At 41.7% G+C, this 19,890-nt stretch overlaps 2 protein-coding genes across 3 annotated transcripts in view; one reads left to right on the top strand and one right to left on the bottom strand.

Annotated features, from left to right (window-relative positions):
- CCHa2-R (CCHamide-2 receptor) overlaps nt 1-13,231 on the top strand; it is a 50,098-nt gene extending 36,867 nt beyond the window's left edge. The window contains exons 5-11 of one of the 2 annotated variants that reach the window (XM_018013466.2): nt 701-1,476; nt 4,402-4,621; nt 4,686-4,852; nt 8,692-8,885; nt 8,942-9,062; nt 11,409-11,816; nt 12,991-13,231. In XM_018013466.2, coding sequence (XP_017868955.2) covers nt 1,133-1,476; nt 4,402-4,621; nt 4,686-4,852; nt 8,692-8,885; nt 8,942-9,062; nt 11,409-11,816; nt 12,991-13,027 — 1,491 coding nt within the window. In that variant the 5' untranslated portion in view covers nt 701-1,132 and the 3' untranslated portion in view covers nt 13,028-13,231. The remainder of the gene's footprint in view (nt 1-700; nt 1,477-4,401; nt 4,622-4,685; nt 4,853-8,691; nt 8,886-8,941; nt 9,063-11,408; nt 11,817-12,990) is intronic. The other variant, XM_089469402.1, reaches the window with a different exon arrangement.
- A 271-nt stretch (nt 13,232-13,502) lies between these two features.
- LOC108615058 (fatty acyl-CoA reductase wat-like) lies at nt 13,503-19,499 on the bottom strand. Its single transcript, XM_089469401.1, has 7 exons — nt 19,361-19,499; nt 19,138-19,250; nt 18,571-19,081; nt 17,604-18,327; nt 14,502-17,531; nt 14,002-14,431; nt 13,503-13,920 (listed from the first exon to the last, which is right to left on the bottom strand). The coding sequence occupies exons 1-5, from the start codon at nt 19,434-19,436 to the stop codon at nt 17,444-17,446; spliced, it is 1,512 nt and encodes a 503-aa protein (XP_089325527.1). The 5' UTR covers nt 19,437-19,499; the 3' UTR covers nt 13,503-13,920; nt 14,002-14,431; nt 14,502-17,443.
- Between the last annotated feature and the right edge of the window lie 391 nt (nt 19,500-19,890).

The following is a 19,890-nucleotide window of genomic DNA, read 5'->3' as shown; positions in this document are numbered from 1 at the left end:
TTGTGGGGTCTGCCACGCCTCCTTCTGCCCGTTACATACTTTTTCACAAAACCATTATACCCTGATTTCCCATTTTCAATGGGTTCAGGGTATAAAAAGGGGAAACGATACGAAAAAATACGGAAAAGGAGAATGAACAAGAACGATAGTGATAGAGAGAGAGAGAGAGAGAGAGAGAGAGAGAGAGAGAGAGAGAGAGAGAGAGAGAGAGAGAGAGAGAGAGAGAGAGAGAGAAAGCATGAGAGAGAGAGAGAGAGAGAAAGAGAAAGCACGATTAGCACACAAAAATAAAAATTAATTAGTAATTAAATGAATATTCAATAACTTTTGCCCTATGTGTATACCATACTTACTACGTCACTTTCTTGCTCTTCTGCATTTTCCTTAAACAGCAAAAATTTCTTTCGTTCAACAATTTATTTAAAATTTATAGTGTTCTGTTGTTCGACAAGGTTATTGCAGAGCGTAGCTAAAATAAGTAACAGACTGCAGTAGAAACATGAGAGGTTTGAACATAATCCGCAACAAGAAGCATAATTACGCTCCATAGTAAACTCAAAATATTACGCATACGCAGCGTTGTTTGCCGTCGAAGTGAAAGCTGCTTAAATCATTTCCCTACAACGACTTTAACATGTATTTACTAACCTATCTCTGTCTAACACTATCTCTTTCTACTCTGTGTGTTTTTTGTGTGCAGCATGGAAGCAACTGGCGCCAGTCAAAGAGCAAACTCACTCGCAGATACAACAGCACGGACAACAGCAGCAACAACAACAAGACCGACAACAACAACAAGGACAGCAAATGTGGTCACAGCTAAAACAAAATGTGCAAAATAAAACACGCAACTGTGGCGACAACAACCAGTCTACTAAAAACCTAAATGCCATAAACTGAATAGTCCTCGTAGCGAAAAGTGCAATACTAGAACATAATAAAAAAAAAAAAAAAAAAACTAAATAGAAGAAAAAAAAGAAACAAACAGGCGGAATCGGAAGTGGGCTGAACGAACAAATAAAACGGCACGCACACGGCGACAGCCACAAACAGGAAGGCAAGACAGTCACAGTCACAGTCACAGTCAGACTCACAGTCACGGTCACAGTTAGTTAAGCGATTTCAGAGAAACATGTATGCGGCACTAATGGACATGAGCCAGATGCTGGCTGCAAGCCTGGCCTACGCGCCAGCGGAGTCAAGCTCCGCTGCAGCTGCTGCCGGGGTCAATCTTAGCCAGCTCAGCAACTCCAGTCAGCTGGATGGATCGTCCGTGGTAACGGTAGCCACAGCAGCGACAGTGGCCCAGCATAATGCCAGCATCGAGGAGTCCTCGTATGTGAAGGTATTGGATCGCCCGGAGACCTATATTGTCACCGTGCTCTACACGCTCATCTTCATCGTGGGCGTGCTGGGCAATGGCACTTTGGTCATCATATTCTTTCGCCATCGCTCCATGCGCAACATACCCAACACGTAAGTGCCCCGCGGCGTCCTTCCCCGTTACCCAACTCCCAAGTCATTCATATGCCACATACATATGCGTACAATCACCCGCCATAAATACGGCCCAAATGAGCGCTGCGTGCGGCGTGCTGCTCCAGAAATAGCCCCAAAGAATTGCCACTCAACATTCATGATGCTGAATTATGGCAGCATCTCTGATTTTATTGCCTCTTGTCTGCTATGCCGTTCAGATCTTGTGCCTCGGTTTGGCTGCGGACAGAACAGCTGTCGTCGCAATCTTGACCAAATTAAAAGTCCGTCGGAAATTGTTCCAACTTTTTAGCCAAACAGCAGGCGCGGCCTGTGGTCAGGAATACTAAGCAGGACTTTCAAATTAAATGCAGGTTTCGTGGGCCACAACAGACTGTAAATCAAAAGTTTAATATCTCAAGCTTAGTTTAATAATGAATATCGTAATTAAAGCTTGAGCAAAACATGAAGAGTATTTGAAAATCGATATTTATCGATCAAGCAATAATTATAATATTTATTGCAATAATTATTATATATTCTATTCACACAAAGCTTTTTATATCCATGCGATATATATTTTGTATATTAATATATTCATATATTCATATAATAAGTTTGCAAACAGCCGCGTATGTAATTTGTATACCCTGAACCCATTGAAAATGGGAAATCAGGGTATAATGGTTTTGTAAAAAAGTATGTAACGGGCGAAGGAATCATCGCAGACCCCATTAAGTATATATATTCTTGATCAGCAAGATGAGCTGAATCGATATAGCCCTGTCAGTCTGCCCCTACGTCCGTCTGTCCGTCCGTCCGTCCATATGAGTGCGTCGATCTCAGAAAATATAGGAGCTAAAGAGCTGAAATTTGGCATGCATACTCGCCGAGCAGTCCAGCAGTCGAGCAGTCTCGACTGGAGCCTTCTTACTTGTTTTGCTTTACATTAGATAAAGGCAACAATATAATATTATTATATTACGTGGCACAGTCCAGTCTGTCTTTTCCGTTTTATCTTCAGTTCAGTCTTTGTACTATCCACTACACTGGGCAATGGCTCGCTGATAATATTCCCATATTTACAGCATTCTTTACTTTTTTCGCAGCTGGCTTCACTCTTGCTATGCATTAGAGCTTTCGATTCCAGCTGTCACAATGCAATGCTAGGCGAACAGTTCTGTTCGTGTTTAACACCTTATATCCGCTTAAATGAATGAGGGTATCCTGGTTTTATAAAAGCATAGATGTTGAAATGTTATCACACTCTGTAAATATGAAAATACTTTACAATACTACCAGCAGTGAATTGGTGTATCCGTCGAGTACGGCTGTCTATGCTGCTGCTTGCTAGAGCGGGCCCATGCAAATGTTTATTAATTTGTATAACTTGTCGGAAACTCAAGAGCTGTAACAACGATGTAGCGCCATGTGTTCTGGCTGTGTTTGGGGCTTCGTTTGGACGAACAATTTAAATAAATTCAAATGGCAATTCAATCAAAAGTTTTCCTGCCAGCCCAGTCGGTGCTACAGCCGGTGCCACGGCCGCGAGCTGGAGAGGGGGAAAGGGCTACGACTAAGAAACACTTGCATAACAAGCATATTATAAATTGTCGTCACGCCTCGACTGGCAATAAATGTGTCTGCCCTGCAATTTCCATTGAGCAACTATTTTATCGTTATACAAATTGAGAATAGCCGAAGAAAATATGAAAACGAAAATATGCATTGAAATATGCCAGAAACTGCATTCCTGTCCAAGCTGTCCAGGTTGTTCTGGGTATTCTGGATGTTCACGCTGTCCAGGTGTTCAATTGGACTATTGAGTGCTGATTGTAGTCATGGAGAGAAGAAGGCGAGTTCATGGACATGCCTGCCGCTATCGGGAGCCAATCAGTAGACCAAGCGGAGCGTTGTAGCTCCTATTATGGCAAAAGTTTTGGCGTGATTTGCCATTCTTTGTCCGGTTCGTCTAGACAAGCATCAATTGACAACAATCAGAACTTACAATTTGTGGCCGATAATGAAGTGGCGTTTGCGGCGCATTGCTTTTAGTCTGCCACCTAGCCGAGGCTCACTCAGGTCAATGACAAAGCCATTTTCTGAAAAAGCCCTCATTTGCCTTTTAGCTCAAATGAAGACATGTGTTGTTTCGTTTTTTGCATTAGGGGACCAACGAAATTAAATTCTGTTTCAATTGGCAATGGACCGACAATACTTGAGGCTGGAGGGCTTTTTAAACGAACCCATGTCAAGGAATCTACTCGAGAATGGTCAAAAAGACGACACAAAAGAAATATATTTGGAGCAAGTGGCGTTTCACTCAAGTGTTTTACAAGTGGCTGCGCAACGGTTCACACAAATGGAACGAGCCCCGTTACCTTTCCTCCGACTCCGACTCCGATGCCGATTCCGATTCCGATAACAAAGCGAATTCTATTCCAAGTTTCAATCCCTGTGCAACCATGCAGCAAATTTGACACGTTTAACTGTGCGTGAGCTGAACAAGTTTCCCAATCGCTGGTTCCCTCTAACGCAAGCTTGAGCGTAGACCATAGCTGGTCAGAAAAGTATTTGCATAGCAAATACCCTGTTGATCTTGGAAAGTAAATTAGTGAAAAAGGAAAAATTTGAGAATCGGATACACCGTTACATACATCATTGTATACTGGAGAATGGTAATCCAGAAATCAATAACAAGGATTCAATCCTAAACTTAATATTGATTTGTGGAACAAAGATAGATATACAGATATATAGTTAGATTAGGGTTATTATTAAATCAGCTTTTCCAAATTCAAGCATATCATCTAACTATATATCCTTATGACTATGTGAGTTGCTCAGAACTTTGATTTACTAGATTCTCTATTAAGACATTGTTTCAGTTTATAGCTAAACTTAATGGACAATATCTCCTTACAGCTACATCCTCTCCCTGGCTTTGGCCGACTTACTGGTCATCCTGGTCTGCGTCCCTGTGGCCACGATTGTCTACACACAGGAGAGCTGGCCCTTCGAGCGCAACATGTGTCGCATTAGCGAGTTCTTCAAGGACATTTCGATTGGAGTCTCCGTCTTCACGCTGACCGCGCTCTCTGGCGAACGCTACTGCGCCATTGTCAATCCGCTACGCAAGTTGCAGGTGAGCAGAGCATACCGTTAGTTATTTGGTGGGCAAAAGTACCTGCATGTCTCCTTATTCGCAGACAAAGCCGCTGACTGTCTTCACGGCCGTCATTATCTGGGTGTTTGCCATTATGCTGGGCATGCCCTCGTTCGTTGTCTCGGACATCCAGAGCTACAACATAACCACGCCCAACGGCAACATAACCATTGGAGTCTGCTCTCCATTTCGATCCAAGATTTATGCAAAGTGAGTTTTGCCGCTAGCCCAACATTAATCAGTTAAAGATATACATATATATATAAATATAAATATTTATATTCGTATTTGTTCGCTTCAGTTGGTTTTATTTAGTTTTAAGTGGGTGTCCAAGCGAAGCTCTGTCTCTTTGCTTCTCTCTTTCTATGAGCTGAAAAGGGCAAGTCCAGTCAAGTAGAAGCCATTCAAGTAACTGACAGCTCCTGCCTTTTTTTTAACACTTGGAAAATTTCCAATCAAATCAAGTCAAACAGCAACAGCAACAACAACTCAACCAAACATTAAATTTAATCTTCCATCATAATTTAGACAAATTCTTTATTTGCTGAGTACTTAACTGTGTTCGGATAACCATTGATTTTTCATTTAAAAATTCAGTTGTGTTTAGCTTTACTAGAAATAAAATTATATTTGTATAAGAATAAATCGATATCACTTTAACGCGCAGCTGGACACTTTTAAGGCAGTTCAAGTCAACAGGATATCCCTAGTAACTCCGCTCTCTGTGCCTTATAAGGCTATAGCCCTCTGGTAAGCTGTTGCTGCTTAGCTCAACGGCGTCTACCCCAGGCTCATTCTGCTTCCATAGGCTGCTCTTCACTCGCCTCGCTGATAAACTGCTTCAATTTAATGCCACTCGTCACTTTTAATACTTCTCCAACAGCTGCCCGGCCACAGCCTGTGCAGGACCTCAGCGTTGTGGCGCCTGCTGCTCGCCTGTTGCCACAACTTGGAAATCCTTTCATGCTGGACAACAGCAGCTGTTGCCACATAGTCTCCCAACGACTCTCTCTCTCTTTCTCTCTGTTTGTGCCTCTGCTGCTATTCACAGAGTCAGCCAATTGGTTGCTAATTTTTCATCCGATTCGTAAAAACCCCTTTAGGACTCGGCCGCTCATGTTTAAAAAACCCACAAAATTGCTGAGAAGGATAAAATTAAATGTTGGTTGTGTTTTATGCGATTAATTTATTCGGTCGTTAGTTCAATGTCACGCCACACTATAATTTAATGGATGTCTTCAGCCTGCAGTTCCTTTTTACTGTCTCACAAATCGGTTAAGATGTCCTAGACACGCAGCTCCGTAGCCGTAAGCGCTTACTCAATTGCTTCTAATTTATTTGGCAATCATCTAGCAGTCACAAATTAAATTCACATCCATCAATTGAAACTTGTCTGCAACATTGCGAAGCTCAGCAGACAGCCGTTCCTTCTATTTTACAGAGCTGCAATATTTTCGCAATTTAATTTCATCAAATTCATCAAATTTAATCAAAACATGAAAATAATGCATAAACATTTAGAACCAAACCCCTCATGAAAACTGGACCTATCTGTATTTATTTGGGTATATCACATTCATATAAAAATATCTTTGGCAACTCAATCTAACTTTAAACGTGGAGAATCAGGTCCGTGCTCAGATACATCATCAATATAATGGTAAACCATTCACACTTGGCTAATGGGCTTATCACATTTCGAATGAAATGACAGCGACTTGAATTTTATATTACTGTTAATTTAGCTGGAATTTAACTGGCTGAAATTATAAATTCAATTATTAATAGAAACGACAGAAATCAAAATTTCGGTTTTAATTTGAATTTATGTATTTTACTTTTTAAGCGTTAGAAGGGATTTCGCATTGGAACTCAATCCGCTTTAATCCGATTATTTGCATACATACGCATTATATTTGCAATAACTAAATAAAACAAGTAAGAAAGCTATAGTCGAGACTGCTCGACTACGAGATCCCCTGAACCCTTGGAGCAATAGATATTTCAATAATTTTTCGCGTCTTTCAGCTTACACAAGAAACACGCATACACACACACACAGGCATACATACACACACACGCATACACAGACACAAACGCATACACACACATACATACACACACATACACAAACACATACACACACAAGCACCCACGCATAAACACGCATGGGCTGCAGTGTGCGCTTACTATGAGAATTTAATTGCTTAATAACTTTTTTTGTGGACTTACGATCTTCATGAAACTTTCAGATTATGATTATAACATGAATGTGCATGTAATGTAAAAAGCACAAGTCTCTAGTATTTGAAATACGCTTTTTAAAAAAGTGAGGGTGAGGGGGTGAATATAGAGGTGGGGGGTAAATTTTAACAAAAACCGAAATTGTATAAATTGCATGTAAGCATACTTTAAAAATTTGGAGACTCTAGCAATAAAGGTGTAGAAGATATAATTTTATAACTGGTTTTCGATAAGGTTTTTTAACGATAAAAAAAAGATCGGGATAAGTTATCGATTTTTAATGATAAACTTGATATGCGCGTGTAATTACGGACATTTAAAAAAAAATTTGAAGTCCCTACCTCTTATATCTTCTGAAATCACCGCGTTCATACATACGGACAGACGGACAGACGGACAGGGCCAAATCAACTCAGCTCGTCGCCCTGATCAAGAATATATATACTTTGTGGGGTCTGCCACGCCTCCTTCTGCCTGTTACATACATTTCAACAAAACCATTATACCCTGATTTCCCATTGAAAATGGGTTCAGGGTATAACAAGTAGGAAGGCTCTACTCGAGACTGCTCGACGAGGAGATACCCTGAACCTCCAAGCTGATATTCTACGCGCTCTGCCAACTGCGCAGTAAGCAGCGGCTGCGCTTGGGCTGCGCTGCAATGTGGGCAACATTATAAGAATTTATTTGTTGAATAATATAATTTCTAGACATAGTATCTTAATGAAACTTGTCGAACGTAATCATAATGTTCAAATGTATGTATATTCCAAACCACAAGTCTCTAGTACTTGAAATTGGGGGCGAATGGGGCGTGGTATCCAAAATCTGTGAATTACAAAATCTTTGTATCCATTAACTTTATATACAACGCAAATTTGAAGTCTCCAGGTCTAAAAGTGTTCAAATTAGGTTGAAAACCCCAAGTCGATTTTTCGATTATTCTCGATAAAAAAGTTATCGGATGAGTTATCGGGTATGCGAGTATGCATGCCAAATTTCAGCTCTCTAGCTCTTATATCTTCTGAAATCCTTTTGCTCATACGGATGGACGGACGGACAGACGGACGGACAGACGGACGGACAGACGGACGGACAGGGCCAAATCGACTCAGCTCGTCGCCCTGATCAAGAATATATATACTTTGTGGGGTCTGCCACGCCTCCTTCTGCCTGTTACATACATTTCAACAAAACCATTATACCCTGATTTCCCATTGAAAATGGGTTCAGGGTATAAAAATAAGTTCAATTCATTTTGAGCGTTTTTTATCGATTGACAAATCAAATATCATTTGCTACCTAAAAAGAAATTCATTAATATTGAGATAATCCGATTGCATATACATTTGTATACCCCGAGTCCATTCAAAAGGGCTTTTTATTATATATTGCTTTTGTGAATTTTTATGTAACAAGGAGTAAAGGGAGAGTGTACGTAATATTACTTCTTCACAGAGTTTAGGGTAACTACTAAAACAGAAGTTTAAGTTTAAGCAAGCTCATGCAATCGACTCGAACTAAGACCCCACAGTATTTATAAATGAACCTGTTTAAAATGAACCAGATCCATGTCTAATAGTTTTCGTTGAGCAAAGTTGAAGTCAACTCCAATAGATGTCCACTTGCGGAGACCAAAGTAGTTCACAGGCTGCTTAAAGGCTGTCGTTGATTAATTAACGGCCAGTCCAGTACTGGCTGGGGATTGTCATAGCGCACCGTTAATTCACCCCATCTGGTTTAAGTGGAGCACTTTAAGTGACTGTAACTGTTATATGCCTGCTAAGCCGCTTTACTCTTTGCAGATACATGGTGGTGGCCAAGGCGTCCATCTACTATTTGGTGCCACTGTCCATCATCGGCGTGCTATACATCATGATGGCCAAGCGACTCCACATCAGCGCCCGCGACATGCCCGGCGAGCAGCTGAGCATCCAGAGCCGCAGTCAGGCGCGGGCTCGCCGCCATGTCGCCCGCATGGTGGTGGCCTTTGTGGTCGGTGAGTAGCAATTGGTCGATTGGGCCTGAGTAGCGGCTCTCTAATTGCCCTGGCAGTGTTCTTCATTTGCTTCTTTCCATATCACGTATTCGAGCTGTGGTACCACTTCTACCCGACGGCCGAGGACGACTTCGACGACTTCTGGAATGTGGTGCGCATCGTGGGATTTTGCACCAGGTAAGCGGATCAGCTACTGAAACTGCGGCTCTTTTATCTTCGGTTTGTTTTTGCTCTTGGTAAATAGTTTGAAGTTGTGGGGCTTGAACCCCGCGTTCCATTCGTTCCATATGCGAACGTTACTGTCCTTCAACTTGTTCCCACAGTGCCCCAGGCGTGCAGGCGTCTTCTTCTTTTGGCATTATTTTTAATTGAAAGAGATAATCCCTGTAAAAACTTACTTTCCTCCCTTGCACACACGTCTTCCTCTCTCTTCCCTCCCAGCTAACTAACTCTTTACCACACTCGCATCCACGCATCAAGCAGCAGTAAATTTTCCTTCGTTGACAGTCGCCCCATTCCCCGCCCTGCGACGGCCCCTTTTGGCGCTGGGGGCGTCACTTAGCGCAGTAAAGTGCACAAAATAATGTGTCAGCATTTCGGGCAACTTAATTTCTGATGTCGCAGACTGTCAGTTCCACTGAGAGTAATTTGCATTTCAATGCCGAAAGGGCTGTCCAAGAAAAGAAAAATAAATGCATCTTGAATAAAATATTCCACAAAAAGGTTGCAGCGATGCCAATTACTTGCCTTGTTTTCTGCTACTCCAGTTAAGTGTAAAAGTACTACACTTAAGTGTTTTCCGAACTGCTTAAAACTCTCGAGTTTCATCAATAACTGAACACTCTGCCAAAGGTCCAAATTAATTGCATTTGTTACTTTAAATTCAGAAGTAATACTAGAGAAATAGAGTGTCAGTGCTCGCCCAGACCGATGCTTCTGGATTGTCATTCAAAGAGACAAACTCAAATCAGCTTTATTTAGGATTAAAGTGCACTTTTGAACTAACCAATTTGATTGTTTACAAATTAAATAGTTTCGATTTGAAGCTCAACTAAGAGATATAATATCAATCAATGTAGAAGCTATTCATCCGCTATCAAAATCTTCTTCGTTTCAAAATCCAATTGTCAATTGCTGAAAAATGAACATTTTGACATGTTTAATGGTTTTGTTGAAATGTATGTAACAGGCAGAAGGAGGCGTGGCAGACCCCACAAAGTATATATATTCTTGATCAGAGCGACGAGCTGAGTTGATTTAGCCCTGACCGTCTGTCTGTCTGTCCGTCCGTCTGTCCGTATGTTTGAACGCGTCGATTTCAGAGGATACAAGAGCTCAATTTTTTTGTAAAATGTCCATGAATAACACGCGGATATCGAGCTTTGCTTTAAAAATCGATAACTATTACTAAGTATATTTCCTACACTTTTAAAGCTAAAGTCTCCATATTTTTAATGTAGATTTATATGCACTTTATACAATTTCGGTTTTTGTTAAAATTTATCCCCCAACCCTATATCCAACCCTCACCCACATATTTCTAGAGACTTGTGCTTTGGCAAATGCATGTATATATGTTATAATCATAGTCTAAAAGTTTCATGAAGAACGTATTTAACAATAAAGTTATCATAGTAAGCGCACAATGCAGTCCATGCGTGTTTATGCGTGGGTGCTTGTGTGCGTGTGGGTGAGTGTGTGTACGCGTGTGTACGTTTGTGTGTGTCTTGTGTACACAGAAAGCCACGAAAAATAATTAAAATAACTATTGCTCGAAGGGTTCAGGGGATCTCGTAGTCGAGCAGTCTCGACTATGTAGAGCTTTCTTGTTTCTAAATGATATACAATATTTGACTTACACTAGAATGATACTTGTATTCGGAATCATTGCCTTTATAATATATTGTACTATCGATTTTCATAAAGGACTTGACTGCGTTGCAAAATGTACAATTTAAAAACCGCTAGTGGCTTCACTCAATATCAATTGATAGTTGCTTTATCGATCAATTAATTATTGAAAAAAGTTGCAAAAAATATTTCCAAACATTTTATATTCAATTAATATTTAGAGCACTAACACAATTTGCAAAATATATTGCAATCAAACTAAACGAACCAAGCTTGACTACTTCAAAAATACTGAATTTCTTATTCAAGCTCTAATGACTTGACATTTATATTTTGCATGTGATTTCAATAGTATACAAAAATATTTAGTACTACAAGTATTATATGTCATATATGGCATATTACTTTCCAGTACAATAGCGGATACGCTCTGTTTTAAAAGTTGTTTCAGCTATATCAACATAGAAACAAAGCGAATTTAACAGATTCAGCTTATAGTTTTCGAAGTTGTATTCAAAGCCTGTTAATAAGTTGATCTAGTCACTTGGGAGGTGGGGACTTGGAGCGTAGAGGTTGTAATTAAACTGTTGTAGATAAGGCAATTCCCCTCAGCACTTGCACTCGCACACTGGCCATAGACTGACTTTGCGCTTTGGTCTTTTCTAATTGCAGCTTCCTCAATTCGTGCGTTAATCCTGTGGCACTCTACTGTGTGTCCGGCGTGTTTCGGCAGCATTTCAACCGTTATCTGTGCTGCATTTGCGTCAAGCGGCAGCCCCATCTTCGCCAGCACTCGACCGCCACAGGCATCATGGACACCAGCGTCACCTCTATGCGTCGCTCCACCTATGTGGGTGGTGGCATCGCAGCTGGCGGGGCTAGAGAGGGTGGGCCGCGTGCCTCGGTACACATGAACAACAACCACGGCGTCAGCGGAGCTGCAGGCGGTCGTGGCGGCAGCTTCCATCGACAGGACTCGATGGCCTTGCAGCACGCAGGCAGCATCAACGGGCACTCGCACAATGCGAACGTGGGCGCTGGGGCTGGCATCGGCCGAGCCTCCATCATCAATGAGAAAAGGTGAGGCACACTGATTGTGGAGCTGCTGGAGGAGGGCTCCACTTCCCAACAGGCCGACGCGCAGCTCTAAGCACTTGGCCACTGATCTCACTCACACAATCGCTGTATGTGTGCGTGGCTCTGTGTGTGAGTGTGTCGCACCCGCACTGCAATTTATACACACTCTCGCTATGCTAATTGGCAGTAATTGTTGTGTTGAGCCCCAGCATCACTGAAATGGCAATTGGCGTGGGTATTAGCCTCGGCTATAAGCCTATGGGTGCTGTACATAGCCAGCTGGCCTTTGTCCTTAGCCACTGACCATCTGGGCACGTGTGTGTAGGCATTGCACTAATGTTGGTGAGCTACCCACAAAGGCCTGCTCAGGCTGAAAGCGAACCTGAGCTAAGAGCGGAAAAGTACTCGAATATTCCAATAGCCCTTGTGCTATCCCCCTCTTCAGCAAAGCTCCCCCTATGTGTATCCCCGTATTAATCATATGTAAATTCCATGGCAATTGTGAGGCTCAATTCGTTGTAAATACATATAATAATTATAATCGCAATACCCTCTGATTCGGCGTACTCTATGTGATGTGGCAAAGTCCTAGTAATTAAGAGGCATTCAATATTATAGAGCATATACATTGAAATTCGTATCTGGTTTGTGCAATAAATAGACATGTAGAATACACACACATACACAGAAATATGCAATTCCACTTAATGTAAGCCCACGTAGCTGCAAAATATATCAATAGCTATAATGAATAATTAAGTGTACAAAAGTTAATTGATAAATGTTTAGTTGTTGTTGCTTTCTGCTCTTGAATCTGATGTAATCACAGCAGTACTATATGACAGAGTTTTAGCTTTGCAGCAAATGCTAAAGAATCACCTCAGACTTAGATGTAAAAACACTTTTATTGATAAGCAAAGATTTCGCGAGGAGAGAGCAAAGTATGTTGTTATAATTCTGTTAAATATTCCAAACTCAATAAATATCTATGTAAACAGTTTGTACTCTATTTTTGGGCAAGCAAGCAGGTAAGATCCTCAGCATCACATCTGCTATATTATCCACTCACTAATCTTCATATTCCTACAGCACTCGAGGCAAGACGCAATATGTAAACTGTTCCACTTTTTGATCACTCCTATTTAAATTCATTATATTTTCACTTTTACATTTTCAGCTTCATCACGCGCTATGACGAGCGGACTCGCTACTAGATTCTAAATAACATCTGTTAGCTTCCATTGATGGGTGAATCAATATGAGGGAAGATGGTACTTTAGCCATAAATTATGGCGTTTCAAACGGTTTTTAGATTTAATGTGTCGCTTTAGATGTAAGTAAAGATATAATGATTACCGAAATGTATACGATGTGTCAAATCAGCACTGAATGGACTGCAAATAAAATGTGAAAAACAATTTTGGCATCTCGCAAAACTTAATAGCAAATTGAACCCGAATTGCAGCGAACCGTGTGCAAGTTTAGCCAGAGAAAGTAATTCTTAGAAAATAAATTGAATTTGTGATAAGCCAATTACAGCTAGCAGCTACCAGTTGCTAGACTAATCAAACGAGTTGCCAAGGGCTCACAGGTGCTCGAATTATTTAGAAATTAAACGCAACACGTTCAATTTGCATTCGCAAACACGAGAGCCCGAGAATAACAACAGAAAATCGGCAATTTCCAGGCACACAAAAGAAGAGTGGAAAATCGAAAAACATGGCAATTTATTACTAGCTGCCACTCACAAAGGATAGCTGGGAGCTCTTGCTCTTTGTTTCCCTTCTTGTTTTGACTAACAACTCGATGTATGTAAAGCTGTATATGTAAATTGTCTGAACATTGCATATACACGCCTACACACTCGACTGCGACTGCGACTGCGACTGCGACTGCGACTGCGATGGCACACCTTTGTGGGCAGGCCAAAGCTATTGGCATGCAATAAATGTTGGAGTCAAAGTGGCTAATCTCTAATGCAACCCCCAACAATCTGAACTGCTCACCGACCCCGTCCATTCAATGGTTTGGCAGGCCGGCTGACCCATCGGGCATTCACCAAATCAAGCAGAGCTCGGCCACTGGCTCTGGCAGCTGGCAGCTGGCTCTACAGATAAGGGACAGACAATGGACAAATTTTGTCATGTTTCAGGCCCGGGAAAGTGAATGCCATTTAACATTTTCCTACCTCGTTCAACTCCTGCTCGCTCCCTGCTCCCTGCTCCCTTCGCCTGCTGTGGCTTTTGGATAGGCATTGTGACCGCAGGTAATGCTTATGTTAATCGTAATTTGTGTTGCCTGCAGCAAGCCCCAAACTGGGTCAAAGCGCACCAGATTTATGTACACAGCCAACATGTAAATATGTGCTCATCTGCCCATAGACAGCTGCCGCCTCCTCTCTTACTGTGGTGTGGACACGAAAAACCGCTCTGACCACAAATATTGTTGGTGTTGATTGGCATTTGCTCCTCCTCCGCCCCTTCTGGCCGGCGCCCTGGCAGCTCCTCAGTTCCTTTGTCAGAAGTTTCGGGTGAAATGCTACTGCACAATTAGCTAATTTGTTGAGCAAGCTCTGTGGTTCTGTTACAGCTGAGCAGTTAACTTCCTGGTTTATAGAGCTGATATTGTGGTGTTGAAATATAATTACAATAAATAAACAGATTCTATTGCTGATATATACTCAATTACTTTATTGAAGGTGGCAGGTAGATTTTTCCCCATACAGAGGCCGAGAAGTGTGTCCTGAGGAGGATATAATCTCATATACTTGGCAGCTTATCGTTCCATCCAAATGTTGTACTTCATTTACGATCTTATGAAGCGGAAATAATCTTATAATCTGACAAGCGGCGCACACTATGGATAAACTCTTTTTAATAAAATATGTCTAGAAACGTATTCAATAATTGGGATTCAAGTTTTTGAATCCAATTGATTTTTCGCAGATAATCATAGCAGAGCTGCTAGTGTTTACTTTCCTTGTATTTTCGTAATTCCCTGTAAGCCCTATACTCATACAAGTCAGTTTGACCCCACGACAAGGTTTTAATGCCTGCCGAATCGATGATATCTAAAGTCCTTCGAGCATACAAACTTGGCATGTTTGCATCAACTGGAGCTGTGTATATAGTGAACCCAAATTTGTTGACCAAACTTGAGTCAAGTGTTGACTCTCCCCTGCATAAACAAGCAAACGCTTAACAGCTCACAGACGCCCCCGCTTCAGCGCCTGGCTTTGCCTCTGACCCTGCTTGTGGGCGACATTTCCCACATCAGCAAAGCACAATGTAATGGAAGCTTGACATACATATGCAAAGGAGTCCTGCAAAATGGCAATCGAGTGTGACAGAAATTTACAGGATAATGTCCAGCGTATCCCGGTATATTGTATGGGAACAGGGCTTAAAATGTTGTACAACTATTTCAATCATGATAAAGCACAAATATCTGGATCCCAATTTATAGAGAATCGGAAGAAATGCAAATATATTTAATTTGAGAAGAGACCGAATTTGAACTTACTCTGAAATAGTTGTAATTGGATTTCTTTATGTCGAGTTTCAATTGAAGATTTCAGAATTTATATTGATAATGCCTCATTGACTTAATCAAATGATTATGGTGATTGTAATGGTCTGCAAATGAAATCTCACTTTGGAATGTATTGTATTTTGCAATATATAATTGCCTGCCGTTTAGAGGAGATGCTACAGTGTGAGACAAATGAAGCTTCACAGTCAAGGCTTAGGGGTATGTAGGGTTTCCCCCAGGCGGCCACACATTCAAAATGCGTGGCTATCAGATTATCAAGCGCTGGAAATCGGGGCAAATGGATGCCAGCCGAGGGAGAGCTTTCAAGTGGCCCGAAGTGATTTATCACGCTGCAAGGGAGCTGCTCGCAGCTGGCAGGAGACTCTAATGCGCCAAGGCAGGGCCGCCAGGATAGGAAGAGCTATAACTAACATTTAGTGCTGCATAAGACGACGACAATCTTGGCCGCTAAGCGGACCGGTTATCCTTTTCGGTCCGGAGTGGGGGCCAGAGTGGAGGCCGTAGCATTCCTAATTCCTCATCTGCGCGGTCAAACGAAAATGAGTTCCAGCTGAAGCGACGGACAGATCCTTATCCTGTTGCCATTTGCTACATGTTTGCTTGCCACGCAACCCAGAGGAGATTCCATTTGCGTCTTGTTTATTTTAGCCCTGGCTTAGCTAGCCATCCACCCCCAATCCCCACATACCCTCACGAGCACTGCGATGCCTCGATGCTATTGTGCTCCGTATTCTTTTGGTCGCTTTGATTATGTTTTCGCTTTGCTGTGCGTCTGCTTTGCTAATTGGCGCTACTCGTAAGCTGAGACCCATTGACAGCTCAGAGGCACTTACCCTGCCACTGGGCGTGGCATGTCGGTGGCACGCGGCCATTGGGCTCGTTGCACGCACGTGTTGCGATACGGCCAAGTAAGAGTAGAGCCAAAAAAGAGACGTAATTCTGGCCTGTTTATGTCTATGGCCGCAGTTTGTTTCCGGCTTTATGACGGCTTAGCTTGTTGATGATTGAAATTGGTTTTATTTTAGTTTCTGTTTGTCTGGTTGGGACTTCTATGGCATTGACATTTATGAAAACATCTCGCAGTTGACATGGCTGATATACGTTTATTGTGAGCCTGATTTGATCCAGTAAATTAAATTGAAATGCATTTCCATTTTGTTAAGGAATCGCTTTCCCTTTGTGCTCTTGGGTTAATGGCACAAGTATCGTAAGAACATTTATTAGCTGAGAAAACAATTTCGTCAACTGTTCAGTCGTTGTTAAGCTTAAGGCTCCATAACTTTAGAATATATGTAACGCTTGAGGACTCGACTCGGATAGACGGACGGAGAAAACAAAATACCTTTTCTCATCACAATCATTCGGTTGTAAAAACGTTTAATGTTTAAGTTTGATTAAGCAGGTTACTGTCAATTGGCTCTTCATAGAAATATCGTTCCAATTCCTAGAAGAAATTTGGCAACACAATATACGATTGCATATTTATCAATGAAAAGTTGTCAATCATTTAATAAAATATAGTATATAGTATATACCAATTATAGGAAATATGTTATGCTCTGTTCCCATAGGTAAAGGAGAGTGAAATTATAACGTATCGGTACAGGAAAAAAATTGTGTCTGCCATCTGTATAAAAATCTGAATAGGAATTACTAAGCCGGCGGAAAGCATTGGAATCAATTGATATAAAAGAAATCTATTTTCCGTGTAGTTAGGAAGGTCAGTTATCTTATCGTTTTCATGTGCTTTTCGATTATATTGTATTTAGAGTGGATGTCGCCATTTGCATGACATGATACATTTTATTGTTGCCCAACAACAAATTAGTACGAGAAATGCGCGAACCCATGGCTAAATCACAAAAGGGAAACGTTTTGAATAATATGTACTTAACGATCAAGCTTCAATGACTCTACAAGCAATACATGCATATGATGAAGAATATGATAAAGGCTCTTATTTGTTCAATGCATCGTGTTTTTATGAGTAAATATAGTAGGAAGGCATTTACATTTGCTCATCAACACCTCGATTCCAAATTGGAACTGGTATCAATGAATATGACTATAACTAAATCTTACGGTAATAGGCGGAGAAGCCATCTGACACTCACAATCGCAATGCAAATCAAACTGAATTGCAGCAGTCGATGGAGTATGAGAAAGCTGAAAAGCACATTCAATGTCAATATTAATCAATTCTTGTCAATGTGATATTCGATGTGAGGCTAAGCTTACCGTTTCATTTTCTGAAGACTGCGCTTCAATGTCTCCTCAGTTATTGGCACCGCGGACAGATAGAGGCACATGCCGAAGAAAGCTTGTTGCAAATACTTTTCCCAGTTCAGACTGTTTAAGTTGAAGTCGAAGAGCTGCTGATCCACTGGAGACATGCACTGCCACAATCGATCCACATTTGGAGTCTCGAAGGTCCAGCTTTCGAGCAGAAACCTCTGCATCACATCGATATTCTTGTGGATCTTGTCGTATATGCGAATCATCCTTGGTTTCTGGCCGCGCAGACGCAGAGCTACGTCAATCAAGTAGCCGGGAATCAGATGGTAAAATATGGTGGCCAGCTTATATAGCCAAACTATTTTGGTGGTGTGCAGGAACGGGTACCAAATACACTGTGGCAAGAGACAATCTGTTCTCTCATTCTCCGCGGCTCGCATAAAGTACTCATGCCTAATGGAGTTCTCCCCGGTAGGCACGTAGTTGTAGATGGTTGCCGGGGCTGGCACAGCGGGGTTCTTTCTACGCTGCTCTGAGTCCTCTGCCGTCCTCCAAGCGGCGGCCAGGGCCAGATTGCTACAGCCATCCACGGGCACAAAGTTCGACGGAGCCTGCTTATTGACTGGTGCGACCCGTAGAACCCCAATGGCGACGCCATAGAGCAGCGCAATGGGCCCGTACAGGTTGTCTATCCATCCGGTGACAGGCTCTTTATGACTAGCGACAACTGAGAAAGAAAAACAAAGTGATGAATAGAAAGGATACGGCTGGCAGATACAATGAACTGAACAAAACATTCTATGAATACAAATAAATATACGCAGATATGTATCAAGTATATATATCAAAATACGTAAGGGAAATGATTGACAGACAAGGCTGGAGGGACTCATGTTCCAGTATGTATTTGATAGATGGAAGCACAGCGGATTATGTGACTGAATTGAGTATACTTGTGAGTGTTACTTACTAGCAGCTGGACGAAAGACGCACACCGGCAAGTCTCCGGCTTCGGTTTCAATGAGCTGTTCCGCCAAGGCCTTCGTGTAGGTGTACGTGTTGGGAAACTTATCTAGCAGTGCTGGAGCCATTCGATCAAACAGATCCGTGCTCAGCGTTTCTCTCAGTTGCAAAACCTGGCTCACATTGCATGAGAGATGCTCAGGATAAAAACGATCCGTAATGTGATGAATTACGCAGTTGGAATACGCCGTGGAGATATGCACGAAGGCCCGCAAGCGAGGCATCTGCTTAGCCAGCTGCAGCATGCATCGAGTGGCTCTCGTGTTGATATCGAATGCCACGTGCAGCGGCTCGGCAAAACTCACCGTAGCCGCGCTGTGCACCACCAACTCCACCTGCTGCAAAAGCAGCTTCCTATCCACTGAACTGATGCCTAGATCCGGCTCTGCGCAGTCCCCGTTTATGCCGATAACACGATCCAATGCATCGGGTTTAGCCTTGAGCAGCACTTCAAAGAGCTACGGAGTACGATGTAGATAGGTGGCTCTCTACGTGGATAGCTCCTGATACTCACTGGAACAGTTTTCCATTCGACAATGCGCTCCTGTATGTTCTTGCCCCGCTTGGGTCTTATCAATGCGTAGATACGCCTCACCTCAGTCTCTCGCAACAGTTTCTCAATGATCACTGGAATACATTAGGGTTTCAAAATTGCACAGAATATAAATCGATTTATTTAGTCTCTATTCTGATCTTATCTTATCTCACAGAACTTTGATTGAATAACCAGTGCGTACCTCTTCCTAGGAATCCACTCGCACCGGTTAAGAAAACAGTTTTGTCCTTATAGAAATTTTTTATTTCAGATTCCATTTTCTGTTATATTTTAAGCACTCTCGCATGGACAGCCCGATATTTGCACTAACCCATCAACTCTGTAATGATTCGTTTTTACAAATGCTTTTATAGACTTAAGGCCAGAAAACTATTCCTTAACCTTCTAACACGAATTCATAAATATTAATGAAGCGAGTGGGCTGAACTATTTCAAAACTTTGAAAGAACTTTACTTAATATTAGCTTTAGTTTCTCTTAATGAATTCAAGCTACAAATACCTAAACCTTACGGTGCGCTCATTGCTCTACAGAGAAAGCTTTGAATACAATTAACATACAAATTTGCCGAATTCAACGTTTCGGAAGGAAAGACTGGCAAATAAGTCCACATCGTCTTTAGTTCCTGACTTAATTTCGTACCATATACGACTTTTAATGAATGTTGGTTTCGATCCAAATTGGATTGAAATTATATTATATCATTCTTACT

Source organism: Drosophila arizonae, chromosome 5 (assembly GCF_054131065.1).
Source record: "Drosophila arizonae isolate 15081-1271.41 chromosome 5, UAZ_ARI_1.0, whole genome shotgun sequence".
NCBI lineage: Eukaryota > Metazoa > Arthropoda > Insecta > Diptera > Drosophilidae > Drosophila > Drosophila arizonae.
Note: the sequence above shows the minus strand (reverse complement) of the source record. Positions and strands in the feature narration are given on the sequence as shown.

Bases quoted from the DNA above. Each gene is read 5' to 3' on its own strand.
- LOC108615058 (XM_089469401.1), bottom strand. From the start codon at position 19,436: ATGGAATCTGAAATAAAAAATTTCTATAAGGACAAAACTGTTTTCTTA. The intron at 19,251-19,360 runs GTACGCACTGGT...AATGTATTCCAG, and splicing joins GAGTGGATTCCTAGGAAGAG to TGATCATTGAGAAACTGTTG. The intron at 18,328-18,570 runs GTAAGTAACACT...TTTCTTTCTCAG, and splicing joins CGTCTTTCGTCCAGCTGCTA to TTGTCGCTAGTCATAAAGAG.